A 15,778-nucleotide genomic window follows, 5' to 3' on the forward strand; every position below is an offset into this window, starting at 1 on the left:
AAACTGATCTAGCACTCAAACACAAGGTCTTTACTGGCTTAATGCTAGCTGCATATGAAAGACGGAAAAGAAGTGCCAAATCAAATGTTTTTTAAACCCCATTAGTCATCGTTACTGAAGTCCTGCTGTATTAGAGTAATTAAAATAAATTGATATATTTTCCACCCAAGATACATATTCCACCCAAGTTATATTCCTGTTTTAATTATCAAACTCCTGGCATATCACAAGATACAAACATAGCTGTTGTGCTTGCCATAGCATAATCTTTGATGGGGAGGATATTTAATTTGAAAACCTAATCTGACAACTCAGCACTTAAACACAAAGTGACTGCTTGAACACTGGCAGCTGCAGAAATGCATAAACGTGCATGGATCAATTTAAGGTGGAGACTGGTTTGATTTGGCATAAAGCATCATACTAGTGATGATAGTAGAATTAAAAGCCATGCAAGGGACAAAACGCTGAAGTCAGAGACTTCTTTTCGATGTTGTCCCTAGTCTAATGAGTTGATGGATTATGTAGCCTGCGTTTCTGAGATGCACTCTGGAACTGACCTGTGGGAGTTGACCTGCGTTTCTGAGGTGCACTCTGGAACTGACCTGTGGGAGTTGACCTGCAGCACGGGCTTATAGAGCTGAGGGATCTTCCTGTTGATGAGGGGCTGCAGAGCCTCCTTTAGTCGGTGGTAGTTCCTCTCCAGCTCCCGCTGATACTCCTTCTGGTCAGGACCAATCAGGCTCTTGTTTTTGCGAAGGGCGTCTTCACACCTGAGAAGGGTTGACAATTAGAAGTCATTGTAAAAAGAGTTCTGTTAAAGAATTCAAGGAGATTCTGAAACATGCAGAAATGAGGCTGAATTTGGATGACTAGAATCCAAAAAAGTTGGAGAGGAATAACGGTATTCGAGGCTGCCGTGTTACCTCTTTGTAAAATCTTTGAAGCAAAGGCGAAGCTTATTATGGTGTCTGTAAAGCTTAGGGTCACTTGGGATTTCGGACAGGAACACCTGGGCTACCTCCAGCGGTCCCTAGAAAAGACAACAGGAAATACAGTCACTCTTCAGCAGCCCTGCTTCACAGGTCGACAATTTTTTTCTTTAATGTCAACAAACAGGCTAACCACTGCAGCTTACATGCACTACATCATTTTTCTCATCATAACAGAACTTGATCTTCATTTTTATCCAACACCAAGAAAGACCCAAGTAAAATACTCACCAGCATGAGCTCAGATAAGAGGAAGGCTCAAGCTGCAGTAGAAATAGCTATGCCACTAAGCAAGTCAAATACAATGAATGACCTGACCTGATTGACTGTGGTGCCAACAGATCCTTGAAGCACCATCTGCAACATCTTAGCGTCTGCTGGATCTTGGTGGGTGGCAAAAGCCAGCTCCTGGGTCTTCTTCTGCATGTCCTCGATGGCCACCTCTATTGGCATGGAGATGATCTGGGGGACACCACAAAGTCATTTGATACGGTAGCAAATCACGTGTGCAGGAAATAAGATTCTCAGAGAGGTCAATTCAGTGTGAAGTGTGAGGGCATGCTTGTAAAAAAAACGGCTTAATTTTAACCTGTGCACAGGATACAGGTTGTAGGAATACAATGTATGATTGTCTGTTTTGGGTGAAAGCAACAGCAAAATAAACATGATCGCAGTAGACTGTAGGTGCAGTAGGTGTGTGTGTGTTTAGTAGTTTGGGGTAAAAGCAGGAGATGTTGCTCATGGAACCGAGTGTGAGGCCTACCTCTTCCTTGTGGATGATGTTGATGCGGGTCTTGATGTAGGGGAAGGCGTGGGAGGTGGTGAGGATGGTCTTGCGTTTGTACTGCTCATGCAGGTCACCATGTGCGCGTCCGTCCAGCGTGAAGGGTGTGCAGTAGACAAAGCGCCGCAGGTTGTAGTTCTTGTCAAAGTACGTGATGCGGTCCTTCATCTCGTAAGTATCGAAGTAGGGCTCTACGTAGGTAATCTGGACGAAAGCCTGGTGAGTACACAAGGGTGGGACAGTTGGACATTAAACAAATCAATGTATACAAATGTGACCGTACTCTGCACCCACACAATTGATCATATTCATGAACACCAAGCATAATCACAGAATAATGGACCCCCGAAGAGTGTGCTTCAATCTTGGCTGTACAATGAAATGCAGTTTACCAAACATATCAGAGGCCACAGCAAGAGGTCTACTTTGGCACCTTGAGAAAGCCACTTGCTTACTTTGTTGGGATCCAATTTGCACTTGTCCACAGGGTTGGAATCCTTAATGACTTCAACTTGGTCTTCTCCATACCTTTCCCCATAGAAACCCTGAATGTGACAAAGGGAAGACAACAGTCAGTATCTTAGGCCACACACAAATCCACACCCACACAAACTTTGGAATTATTTACCTCAAGTCTATGTGAGATTTCTGCCAGCTTAGTGATAGCTGGTTCTTTGTACACAAACTCCTGCTCATCCAAGTCTCCAAATTTAGAGCCATAAAATCCGACTCTAAAGTAAGTCCCAAACATCCTCTTTCCATCCTACAAAAGATGGATAGAATTAGTAACAGTTCAACATCAACAGAAAATATCCAAACAATCTGCATCCTTGAACAGAAATAAAGAGATTGTGATGGCTATGACGCAATAATTGTGTAGAGGAAATAAAGGCCATGTTTGCTCAGGAGCAAATTGCACAAGCTAATGTAAACACTGCTAAGAGAGTCTAATAAAAAATGCAAACATTTACACAGACTGCACTGAATATCACCATTTGACCCTATGGCTGACACATTATGAAACATCTACATTTACAACTAATTAATAGTTTTGTGTGCAGGGGCTCAAAAATGCAATAGCAACAATAAGAAAACTGGAAAAAAGATTGCAAGTTCAATATACTAAATATATGAATGCGGTCTGTTAATGTAGCTCTAAAATACAACATGATGTGGAGTATCTCTTCACTTAAAATATGTCTAGATATTTCCTGTGCAATGAATACACTTTATTACATAATATACAATAACATGTTTTCATATATATTGTATGTTTTCAATCCATTTATTCACATTGATCAAGGTCTAAAATAGGGGATATATCAAACGCCCAGGATAATGTCGTTTCATAATAAAGTTGTTTTAAGCCTACAAGTACCTTTTGTTGGATAACCAAAATATCATACAGAACCTTTAATCATTTGCCAGAAAATGGCATATAACACAATTTCTCCACAAATTACATTGTCAAAAGTTAAGTGAGAACCATGTGGTAGCTATAGCTCCATGTAGATATTTGACTTCATGCATTTTATGTTTAACTGTACGGATACGGAGTGTGTCTTATAAACCCAGTAAAGTATTATATGCTATGGCTACATCACCACTATCACCATCAACGCTCGATATTTACAGTGCCTTGGACATTTTGAAAGCCCACATGACTAGGTTGGATAAACTGCTTGCAGTTAAAATACAGCCAATGTTTTTTTGCAAATCAAACATGATGATCTCTAAAAAACAGTTGAGTTGAGTAAGCTATCTAAAAACATTTTCTTTTAAAGAGGTGCTTCTTAATTTAACTTCGTAATATAATGCATCAGGTCTGGTATGTATGTAGAGTAGGAGCTTTACATACTCCTACCAACTGCCTTTACACTGGTACAGTAAGGACATGAAAAAAAGTCCACACACCAATCACTCCCAAGCAAATGTCTTTTTTTAACCTGTGACATTTCGGGACAAGGGAAGGGCTTGCCCTGAAACATCACAGATTAAAAAAGACATTTTGAGAGCGATTGGTGTGCAGACTTTTCTTTACAGTTACTACTTTTGTTTTGACCCAGCACCCAGTTCAGACTGTTTGGATATGCGTGCTTGCTGGACAGTAAGAACACGACCCATGGCCTCCAGGAGAAATTGTAACCCTGAACTCCTGGTGAACGACACTGCCATTACTCTGGGCACTGGGCCACAGTGGGCCTCAACCAACAGTCAATGTATGTACTGTGGTGACCCTCTCTTTCCTCATCATTCAAGTTCCAGGAAAAACATCTCCAGTGCTCATCTAGTAGCAGAGGCCATCATGTAGCCTGATCTAGGTGCTGAATGCAGCCGAAACAAACTATTTCTGCTGTTCCACATCATGCATTATCATGATCTACAGAGGAATTTCTCTGTTTACACTAAAGGAGCTGATGAGACAGAACCTAATGCACAGCGTGTGACAGATACTAACTCACAGAGAGAGAGAGAGAGAAAAGGGCAACAAAAAGAATTGAAAAAAGAATGTGTAAGGCATAGAGAAAATAATAATAGTCTTCTCTCCAAAACAGTTGACTGTTTAGACAGTGTGATCTTTGTTGCACAGCAACCAAAGCTTCACTGCTACCAGAATGAAGTCAGATTGGATGTCTGCCTGTTTTAAATCATTACGATGCAACAGCGTACAATGCCCAGTAGGGGGCAGCCTGCCAGTCAGGAGCTATGTGGGAGAGGAGTGAGGTTTGTGTATGTGCAGTGCTCTGTGCCAACGTGGTGTGGAGACAGGGTGTTTACATTGAGGAGGAAGAGGTAGAGGACTTTTGTGATGTGTGGCAAAACAGAATTGTTTAGAACGGAGTCAAACTTGGTCCAAAAGACCTGCCGATCTAATTCAAGCTTCTCATGCCATTCAGGCTGGCCAGTGCATTTGCCCTTACGCCAGCAGCTGTGTCATTTGGCTCAGCTCTAAACTGGTTTATTGCAGTTCCCCCGAATCAAACCCAGACAAAAATAAACCTCAAACTAGAAACTTACCACAACACATAATAATTAAAGTGGGAGGAGGGGGGGTCAGCAACCAGGGAAATCAAGAGGAGAAAACAGAACACATTTTAATCAGTGCCAGAAACTTCACACACACACACACACACACACACACACACACACACACACACACACACACACAAATCATACTGTACATGACCCCCCCCCCCCCCACACACACACACACACTATAAAATCATACATGCCCACCCACACACACACACTTCAGCACTTTCACCACACCACACATGATTCATACACATAATCCACCCAAGAAAAACTCACACACACTCTCTCTCTCTCTCTCACACACACACACACACACACACACACATCACATCCCATAAATGCAAATGAACCAAATTCCACAAGCCCAGAAAAACAGATAAACCCAGTGTAAAGGACTCATACACATGCAGTGAGGAACGGGTAGCAGGCAGGGGGGAGGGAAGGGGAAATTAACGGGATCAGAGAGGATGGGAGGGGGATTGCCCCCCCTGCCCCCCCAAAACAAACAAACAACAAACAAACAAACAAACAGGGTTTTGCTAGATTCATTCCAGGGGTAATCAGGAGTGCGAAGGAAGGGAGGGAGCATACCAATGTACCGGTCATGCAATAAACCATGAGCAACTTAAGATCAGAAATGAATAGTTGGTCACACATGAGCAAATGAAAACTCAGGGGTCGATTTAGTCTCCAAAACAATGTCCAAAGTAAACAATACAAAACGAACCCATAACTATGTGTCTGTCAAATCAAATAATTCTGTTGAGGATAATAGTGGCATGCTCCAACAGGACTTGAACACTAAAAGAAAACCCCAGCTGCAATAATTTAAAATAACATCTGATTTGATCTGTGCTGTCAGCCTATTTACCTTTAGTGTTGGGCTGCATGGAGTGTGTGTGTGTCAGTGTGCACCTAAAGTAGTGTGTCTCGTGCTTAAATCGAACCCTGTGCTGGATGATGGATGAGAGGGGGAGCAGACGCAGCGCAGAGGACCGATGGATGGAGGTGGAGGTGAAGAGAGTGTGAGATGGAGGGACTCAGAAGAAGAGACGGAGAGAGAGAGAGAGAGAGAGAGAGAGAGAGGAGGAGGAGACGGTGAGGCATTCACCACGGCCAGTCATTAGTATCACACTCGGGTTCCCATGCATGGCCTGCCAAAACCAGTACGTTAAAACATGGACGGTCCTTTAAGAGGCAAAGGAGGAAGAGCATGAGAGAGAGAGAGAGAGCAGAGTGAGGAGACAAGACGGAGAGAGATGGACGGTACAACAACGGACGGCCAAAAGAAAATGCAAACAACAAAACAAACAAGACAAGTGCCGTCCGTCCAAACGGGTTAATGAACTGGATTGAGAGCAGAGAGCCACAGAGACTGCCCATGGCTAGCACATATGGGCCAAGCAGGAGCCGTGATGACCACACCTACCTCCCAGCCCGTACTCTGTGTAACGGAGAGAATACAGTGACAAGAATCAACACACAGGGTCACAAACACACACCAGTGCACCAGTGCAGGGACTCTAGCGCAGCGCTAGCTTCCACAAACCCACTGCGGGTTTGTCTTCAAATGTCTCTCCCGCTAAGACAGGCCCAGGCTACCTGAGCACCCACCATGCAGAAACAGAGCCCACATCAGCTAAAAGTCCAAGTGATGTGCAAAGCATCTCTTCTGCCTTACGAGAGGCCTGAGGACCTTATGAGATAGCCAAGGAGCATGCAAAGCACTCTGCACAGTCACTTCACAGAATGACCCACTAAGGTTGTTACATGTAGGGAATGTACGGCATGTGTGTTAGGGTGATGTGTATTCAGCAATATATATACACATTACACAGCTTTTGATGCGGTCAACTTTGGGTGAGGTTTGTGTCTGCGTCTGTGTCTGTGTGCGTGCGTGCGTGTGTGTGTGTGCATGTGTGTGCGTGTGTGTGCGTTTGTGCGCGCTCATTCAAGTATCTGTGTGTGCTTCTCTGGAAGTGAGGGGAAAAAAAGAAGACACAGCCAGTGGTTGTGTTTAAGTTGAACTACCAGAGTCAGAGAGCATAATGATTCAGGAGATTTACCTGGTGGACAATTTTGCTAAAGGCTTCCTGCAGTTTACCATGAATGGTAGCTAGCTTCTTGGCATCTCTGTTGGCTTCATGTATGGGTATAAGGACCTTATACACCTCATTCACAGCCTCATACATGCCAGCCTGGGAAAAGAGGAGATAAATCAGAGTGTTCCAGTTAGAACAAGCAAAGTAGTCTGTCTATCAGTATAGGAAAATCAATCATAGCAGAACGAACAGGAACCTAACACACAGAAATGAACTGTCTGGGTTAAACAAGAATAGAATAACACATGTAGAGGCCACAGTGCTCAGAACTGCACCATACACAGACTAACAGAACACAGGAACTTATGCACACACGCATACACACACAGAGGAGGAATCGGTAGCAATGGCTTCCTCACCATGGAGAAGGAGGCAGCAGCCTGCTCCAGCAGCCCCACCAGGCCAACCTCAGTGAAGTATTTCCCAGAGCAGATGCCCTCTTCATCAGGCGACACCACGTCGTCAGACACGGCCGACTCCTCCAGCACGTTGGAGGAGATGTTCTGTGATGGAGAAAGCATATGAAGACCTTCACTCCACATCATCCCTTACAGTATATACCCTCTGGGAACTCTTAATCTTGTAGAACTGAAATTAAGTCATAGCAATAGCATTTTATTATCATGGCATTTCTATGAATGAATATCAAGCGAGATCAAGAGTAGATCTTGTGGAGTTAGCTTTCATTTCAGATTTGGATTGGCTCACTACCCCCCAGCCTAGTAAATACATTTCAGCACATAAATATAACTCTTGGTAATGTATAGTTCTTCTTAGGAACAGCTTGGCCACAGCCAAGCACCCAGTCTGTGGCAGGGGTCCTCTCACCTGGAAAGTGACACAGCCCACAGGCAGGTACTTGCGGTCCTCCAGCATGCTGAGGTACTCGGCCACCAGGGCGGCGCTGTGCACCAGGCACTGGGCAGCCTCGGCGTGATTGTTGCGCTCTGAGTGTTTGCCCGCCATGTTCTGCAGCCATGTCAGACGCAAGTCTGGAGACGTCTGGTAACCCTTGGCAATTCTGCCCAGAGGCAAAAAACACATTTATCATCCAATGCATAATGTACTGTATAACTGCATAATATACATGTTCTAACTTCTGTTTTACATGCCCATACATGGATGTGGATGTACATGTGTGATGTTATGTACGTTATACATAGAAATAATACTAGATGAATGGCGGCCTGGTGATTCATCTATGGACAGACGTATGTGATCTCAGATGGAGGTCATCTACTATGTAGTAGGCCCAGAAACTGTACCTACAGAAATGGCACTGCCCCTACAGACCTGTACATGAGATCTATGAGCATCTCTGGGTCTTCCTGGTGCTCCTTCATCTTCACCGTGTCTGACAGGATCATATGCAGGTTAAATACCAAGTCTTGAACCTGAAACGCACACAAAATAAGGGATGATGGCGGTTACAAGAGAAAGTTGGCTTCCTGAACACTGGCTGTTGCCAAAACAGCATAGTGCAAAACAGCCTCTTTGTCTACTAGCCAGAGTGTTGTTTGTGTTGTCTGTGAAGGCTGAAGGTCTGGTCTTGGAAGAGTTGGCCCACCTGGTCTGGGAAGGTGGTCTCTCTGAGCTCCAGGTCCTCCTCAGCGTAGGTCAGGATGGTCTTCAGTGAGCGCCGCAGAAACTCCTCGTTGAAGTTCTGAGATGTGCCGACCAGAGAGGACAGAGACATGGTCACCTGCATCTTCACCCTCGCAAAGTTCTGCAGGAGAAAACAACACAGACAGACAGACAGACAGACAGACAGACAGAGTTTAGAATGGATGCTTTACATGGGAAGGAGAGGACTATATGGGTATGAAAAATTCACAAGCAGATCTGAAGATAAGAGCTTTTGAAAAGAAGAAAGAGTAGAACCTCTTACACATAAGACTCTTCCACACAGACATACACATTCATACACAAAACACTCTCACACATACACACACACACACACACACACACACACACACACACACACACACACACACACACTCGTACGTGCATAGCATAACCAACAGTCATAAATTCTTAAATCTTCCTTCTGGGACAAGTGGTAAATAAATGATTGAAAGCCAAGGCAGAGGATCAAGACTTGAAAAGACTTACTGGGAGGAAAAACAAGTCTGTGTGAGCGTGCTGTGTTACTCCATCAAGATCAAAGGTGTGTATGATCTCTTGGGGCAAGCACAGCGAGGTGTTGTCTGTTTGTACATATCAATGCATCAGTGTTTTAGTGTGTGTGTTGTGTATGTGTGTGTGTGTGTGTGTGTGTTGTGCTCTCACATTGCCAATCTCAAAGTTCTGCCTCATGAGCAGGTAGAGCGAGGCACTGGCGTGAGCGCGAATGGTGCTGATGCTGCTGCTGCAGCTCCTCAGGAGCCTCAGACACAGGTCAGCACACTGCTCCGTCTCCTCCTCAAACAGCAGCTCCGGGAACTAACAGAGAGGGAGAGGGAGAGAGGGAGAGAGAGAGAGAGAGAGAGAGAGAGAGAGAGAGAATGGGAGAAAGAAGTGACCGCAAAAGAGAGGCAGGGGGAGGGGGAGAAGAGAAATGTATTACAATGGAATGCACTGAAGACCATCTCTGCACTAAGAGGCTGATGACTCATGAACTGTGGCGCCCACCTTGGACACGAGTGCTCTCTGTGTGGCGAAGCAGTGCTGCAGGTAGAGGGCACTCTGGTTGCAGGCCATGCTGTGCAGCAGCACCTTCAGCACCCCTCCCAGGATGCTCTCCTTCGACTCGGTCACCGACACCGTCTGGCAACAAACACTAGACTTAGGCAGACTATTCCTCCAAAATAATGCAGTTCCTAGTTATTATTAGACTTTTGTTTCAAAGATTAGCTTGCAGTGGCATACATCAATTACAAGTTACAAGAGAGTCAATCACTTGTCAGTTGTCAGTGGAGAGACACATTTTCTGACAAGACCAGCTTGATCGTTCATCAGCACCTCATTATTTCCCACATTCATCTAATCCATGCAGGAAGAGTGTGATGGTGCCGGCTTTCCATCCGTACCTGGACGATGATCTCCAGCGTGTCCAGGATGATGAGGTTGGCCTCTGTCGCCAGATTCCCATCAATGAGTGCTTCATGCTCAAGCTCCGCTCGCGTCCTGTAACACACACATACACACACACTGATCCCTTGTGTTTTTCTAGAGCACTAGGACAGTGGGAAGCTCTACTGCGAGGACACCTTGAATGCAAACACATTGCACACAGTTCAGCATTCAAGCCATTGGACAGAACAGAGAAGCCTTTTGTGTCCAACAGGAAATTAGTTATCGCTGCAGGCAGCTATGATGCCCAAATAAACACTCTATTACTGAGATAGATACAGGCTAAGACATCACATGCTGTGGCTGCTATTGTCTGTAATAAGTTATCCAGAAGGACAGGTCAACTGTGGTAGACCACAGGCGATGTCATGGTTAGGAAGGGAATGGCTGCACTATGAAGTTAATGTAAAGAGCACGGATGGTGTCAGCTTACACACCTAGCTGCTAACAAAGGCTCCTGGCTCCTCCCAGAGCGAGGTAGGGTGTCTCTAAACCTGCACGGCACACAACACTTGCACACTCAAAACACACACACACACACACACATGCACGCACAAGCCTACCGGCACACACATCTCCAGCATCTGGGATGCTGTTAGGGTGAACACACACCCCCTCACAAACACACACCCCAATCCTGAGCAGCCCAGCATTGCCTTGCTTAAGGAACCCACCATTAGGAAGCAGGGACCCAGGGTCCAGGAACGGTGTTAGGGCAAAGGTCAGGAAGAGATGCTAAAGGACTCTAGGGAAGGATGCCCAGCTCTACTCCTGCAGACCCGCGGGTGGGGTGTGGGTCAGCTGTCTGACCTGACAGGAGTGAGGTGGGGCATCCCACCAGCGCTAGCTTACGCTGTCGGACAAATGAAGAGAGCGGTAACAGAGGGGACTCCTTGGAACATATCTCAGTGGAGAGTACCAGGAGCCTAACATACATGCTCTCACTCACACACACACACACACACACACACACACAGGACAAGTGCTATATGGGTCTCTCTCAGGATGGGATGAAGGAGGAGAAAGCAAGCCTGTTATCAAAAGCACACTGCAGGCTAGAGATGTGATTGCTGTAGATATGGACCATGGTCACCAAGGACAAACTACGGGGGACTGTTGTATCATTATGGCCAGGCTACACTACCACGTCTACCAAGGGTTCTATCTAAACAGCTTTTTGAACTTCTTAAAAAATACAAGAAAAAATATATTTGCACACTGTCTTACATGCTACGAGTGCAGTTTAATCAGTAAAATGTTTTGACCGTTCAGGTCTTCATCATGTACATCAGGGGTCGGCAATTACGTTTGGACCCGGGCCAATTTTTTTTCAGACAATGGCATCGCGGGCCATAGCTTTTGTAATGGGGGGGGTTATAGGCCTACTATTTAAATTATTAATTATTATATTATATTAAAATAAACATCATCTAACTTTTAAAATGCATTTAATTTAATTCCATTAAAAACGTTTATTTGCTTATGTGCGCTGTTTTTATGCCGCCTGCTGCATCTCCTGTCGTCTCTCATGAAACAGGCGACTTGCCTAGCAACTTGCCGTAACTAATTTGTAGGCTACAAATATTATTCTTTTGGATGACGTGTAAATGATTAGCTGAACATTGCTATATGCTAGTTATTGATGCAAAATGTCGTTGTCAAAAGCCTTGAAAAGAAAAATTGATTCAGAATGCAGGACCTACAAAGAAGAATGGAAGCAGAGGTATGTGTTGAGCCTGCCTGCATTTCTTAATGCCAAGCCTATTAATTTAACGAAACATAGGCTATTTTTGACCTTGCCCACTGGAAGAGGGAGACAGGACACTGTTGTTTTTTTTTTGCACAAGATTACGCGCACTCGCGTGCCAATACCGTTCCGACCTGTGCGTCATGGATAACTGCAAGGATGTTCCACCTGTTTTGTCACTTTAGTAGGACTATCATCTATACCTCAATAAATGTTTTGAAATTGATGGGATTGCTGTAGGCCTTTTTTTCTTTTTAAAAACATGGGGTTAAAAAAAAAATTCATTCAACAGCAAATTAACGTCATCTCGCGGGCCAGATAGAATCAATGGCGGGCCAAAATTGGCCCGCGGGCCACTATTTGCCGACCCCTGATGTACATCCTGAGCGGCCGGAACATTGTACAGATTAAACTGCACCGGGAGCATATAAAACACTGTGAGGATACCTTTTTATCTTGTTTTCCTTCGCATCGGTTAGTATCTGACACCTGTTGAAATATATAGATGTGCGTGCATTCCTACACTACAAAAATATAAATACGTCACATCTATGGGGGCACAGCAAAGGACTTGCCTGCTAGTCGACACTGTTTTGAAAAGGTATCTAAGAAACATGAAACCTGCAAGAAACTATTTATCCTTACGGACTTAGTGAACCTATGTATCTCCAACAGAATCACATACTGCATCCCAAACCAAGAGAGAAATTGACACACGGTAGAAAAAGAAAGATGGAGAAATAAAAAGACAGACCGAGAGGGAGTGTGAGGAGTAGGGTTGGGTATCGTTTGAATTTGAACGATTCCGATTCCAATTCCGATTTCTTATTTCGATTCCGGTTCCTAGCGATTCTCGATTCCGATTTTTTTAAGAGGCTGGGTCAAAAAAAGTTTAGGATATTTTAAATGAGCTAGCTAACCAACGGTCTTTCTCAGGGTATCTGCACATTTTCCAAGTGCAAATTTAAAGACTTTTAAGACCTTTTCACGACATCTAAATGAAACTTAAGACTACCATGGCAAAAAGATATATGACTGTTTATGCAATAGTTTTTTTTCCTAATAATTTTAACCCCCACCCCATTTTGGATGTCTACAGAAGTTACCAAATATATTTTGTCGAAAGAAAAATAATTGTGTGTGAATTACCTTCAAAGCTATAAATGCCCAATTTTAGGGTCTGGGCTGCTTGCTTTTGAAGCTGGCTGTACATATTTGGTTTTGCTTACTGCTGAGGCTGACTGTTCTTCACCTGTGTCTGTAGTAGCCTAGGCTACTTGCCAAAGACATGTGCACTGGACTGGATTCCCTTCAATATTTTTTTCAAAGTTAGACTAAGCTATTTACATATTTTAATAAGCCTACTTTATATAATTTACTATGTGCATCTATTGTCCAATATGCAGCACAGCAAATTAAAGTTAATCCACTACTTTACCTTTTTGCATACCCGTTGTATCTAAACCAACCAAAGCTTGACTGAAACATTGTAAAACCATTGACTTGTTTTAAATTAATTAAGAGACAGGTCCTCCTCGCATGATCCTGCTGAAAACCGCTGGTTTCATCTCAAGCACGCACGTATTATGAACACACGTTTTTTTTATGTAGCCAGTCGCCGACATTCAAAAAATATGCGGTTTTAGTTCACAACTTTTGCGAAGTAGGCCTAGCCTACTGGGAAACGCTGGCAAGCAAGCTGCTGGCAGATATTACAGGTAGGCTATAACTTAAGACAGATATTTTCTTCCCTAGGCTAGGCCTCCTCCTGATTGCGAAGCACTGCACATAATTTGACCAGCAGTCTTCGCGTCCATAGTTTGTGAAACGATGCTGCGTCCGAGCAACGATTTTAGATGCCAAGCGCAACTCCAAAAAGGAGAACAAATGAGCGTCCGGCTTGAGGCTGCGCCGGACGCCGGACAGGGCTTTTAAAATCCATATGTCCGGCCTAAATTCGAACGTATGGCCAACCTATTGCTCTTTCTTTCTCTTGCTCATTCTACCGTAGGCTTCCTCATTCCACGTAGGCTACCTGTATATCTCTCTGGCCTCAGCTACACCACGAAAACGTCAGGCATATTATTTTGTACATAGGCCTACTGTATTATTACTGTTTTCACTCCTTTAACCACACCCGTGAAAAACATCTTCACTCTGCAACCACTACACTTCCTTCCGTAGCCTAATAGCCTAGTCACTTATACAATTGCGTTTTAAATACACGAAACTAGATTGAGACATCACTCGCTCTCTTGCACTCGCTGGCGGTCCCATACGCACATTTAATACCTCTCTTTTGAAAATTTCTCTTTAAGGACTTTAAGGATCCGCGGGAACCCTGCTTTCTGAATGAAATAGTCTGACCTTCTCCATGAATTTTAATTCTATGAACTATGCGCTTCTTCGTTGGTGTTCAGCCGTTTCTTCTTCCGGTCGGCAGACTGGGAATCGAAACTAGGAATCGAAATTTAAACTTTTGAACGATTCCGGGAAAATCGCAAAGATAGTCCCAGTTCCAACCAATACTCGAAATTCGATACCCAAGCCTAGTGAGGAGTGAGAGAGAGAAAGAGAGAGAGAGATGGGAAAGAGATGACTTTATTGAATATTAATCCCCATACGCTTAGCAGGCTAAGTCTTTTGGACACTGGTTAAACTGGAAGCACAACAGCACAACACCATGAAGGCCAAACCAACCAACCCAAGCACCATGACGGGGACAGGGAGGATGGGGTCAGGGGTCAGGGGTCTGGAAGCGGGACACTGCATCATACAATACCTGACTGATCTGTGGCTCCTACAGCACACAACACACATGGGAGAAAATAGTCAGACAAGTACAGCACACTCATCAAGAGAGTTCATACCCTGCATGCTTTAACAAGATACAAATCATGTTTGTTTGAGCCAGCAAACATCTGATTCTGCATACTATTATCTATGGTCGTTCAATTGCTGTTTGTTTACTTATTTACATGTATGTGTTTATTTTCTTTCTAGCAAGGCCTCAGCTGGGATGTCTGTGGAGGTGCAAATGAGCTTCAATGACCAGAACTTAAGAGAGTTACAAGGATCAACAGAGCATCCATTGGAGTCTTCCTGGATAGTGGAGTCCAGATCCACTGGTTTGCAGTGCTACTTGTGTAATACCTCGTGTACGTTTAGCTGGATTCATGGATTCTACTGAAATGCATATAATTAGCATAGCAGAATTCATGGATTCTACTGCAATACATTCATACACATTTGTGTGCACACAGCACAGGTGTGGGGCAAGTTTGTTGTGTTTAGTATGTTAATTGAGGTAAAAACTCTTCTTATTTCACTCACACTTCAAAACATGGCTTCAAACATGTCTTTTTCACAGTAGCGTACTCTTAATAAGCATTATTCATGATCGTGAAGCTGAAATCTGACATTACAGTGTCTTGTTAACCTGCACGTCTCACATGGTATAGACACACACACACACACAAACAAACAGTCCATACTTGTCCATTTTTTCGCTGTTCTGCCTCCAGTGGGTCATGTCTTTCCTCCAGCGCAGGTTCTCCTGACTGCCAAAGGCACTGCCTGATGGACTCCGCTCTACGGGGAGGACAAGGACAGAGTGACCAGAGATAAAGAGGTAGATTAAGCCTGGAGATGAGATGAGAGCTATCGCAACCACAAGAAGGTAATACAGAGAGAGAAATCGTAACAAGATTGACAGGAGTTGCCCAACAGCCAGTCCCCTCCTCCCTGCAGCCTTCGGAGTCATGGACAAACAGATAGCAGAGCACCAGCAGGGAGTCTGTTCAGTGCATCAGACCTACAAACCCAGTTCCCCACCGGCACTCTCCATGCTGCGCCCCTACAAGCTTTCAAACAAATATGGGCTGCGAACAGCAGGGGATGAAACTGGGTCAGGATTCCTCCTGCGAGGTGTGTGTGTGTGTGTGTGTGTGTGTGTGTGTGTTTTAATGTGCATTATCTTTGTTGGCATCTGTTTTAAAAACACATGGGTGTGCTGCATTCATTCCTTTGAAAGTATGAGGGGGTG

The 15,778-nt window shown here is 44.3% G+C and overlaps 1 protein-coding gene across 12 annotated transcripts in view; it reads right to left on the reverse strand.

The window, feature by feature from the left end:
- The window catches only part of dock7 (dedicator of cytokinesis 7), a 49,971-nt gene that overhangs the window by 788 nt on the left and 33,405 nt on the right, over positions 1-15,778 (reverse strand). For 3 of the 12 annotated variants that reach the window (XM_076277846.1, XM_076277842.1, XM_076277840.1), the window contains 18 exons: positions 15,228-15,324; positions 14,516-14,533; positions 10,424-10,480; positions 9,944-10,040; positions 9,546-9,680; positions 9,204-9,356; positions 8,482-8,640; positions 8,208-8,308; positions 7,743-7,935; positions 7,274-7,417; positions 6,879-7,010; positions 6,242-6,256; positions 2,405-2,530; positions 2,232-2,321; positions 1,756-1,992; positions 1,311-1,454; positions 927-1,033; positions 606-773 (listed from right to left, as the gene is read on the reverse strand). In XM_076277846.1, coding sequence (XP_076133961.1) covers positions 606-773; positions 927-1,033; positions 1,311-1,454; positions 1,756-1,992; positions 2,232-2,321; positions 2,405-2,530; positions 6,242-6,256; positions 6,879-7,010; positions 7,274-7,417; positions 7,743-7,935; positions 8,208-8,308; positions 8,482-8,640; positions 9,204-9,356; positions 9,546-9,680; positions 9,944-10,040; positions 10,424-10,480; positions 14,516-14,533; positions 15,228-15,324 — 2,173 coding nt within the window. Of the gene's footprint in view, positions 1-605; positions 774-926; positions 1,034-1,310; positions 1,455-1,755; positions 1,993-2,231; positions 2,322-2,404; positions 2,540-6,241; positions 6,257-6,878; positions 7,011-7,273; positions 7,418-7,742; positions 7,936-8,207; positions 8,309-8,481; positions 8,641-9,203; positions 9,357-9,545; positions 9,681-9,943; positions 10,041-10,423; positions 10,481-14,515; positions 14,534-15,227; positions 15,325-15,778 lie in introns of all 12 variants that reach the window. The other 9 variants (XM_076277850.1, XM_076277847.1, XM_076277844.1 and 6 more) reach the window with 4 other exon arrangements.

The sequence above is a fragment of the Alosa pseudoharengus genome, unplaced genomic scaffold (genome assembly GCF_046254945.1).
Source record: "Alosa pseudoharengus isolate Yale_2024_CS ecotype anadromous, Long Island Sound unplaced genomic scaffold, YU_APseudo_1.1 YU_APseudo_1.1_scf_11, whole genome shotgun sequence".
NCBI classification, from domain to species: Eukaryota; Metazoa; Chordata; class Actinopteri; order Clupeiformes; family Clupeidae; genus Alosa; species Alosa pseudoharengus.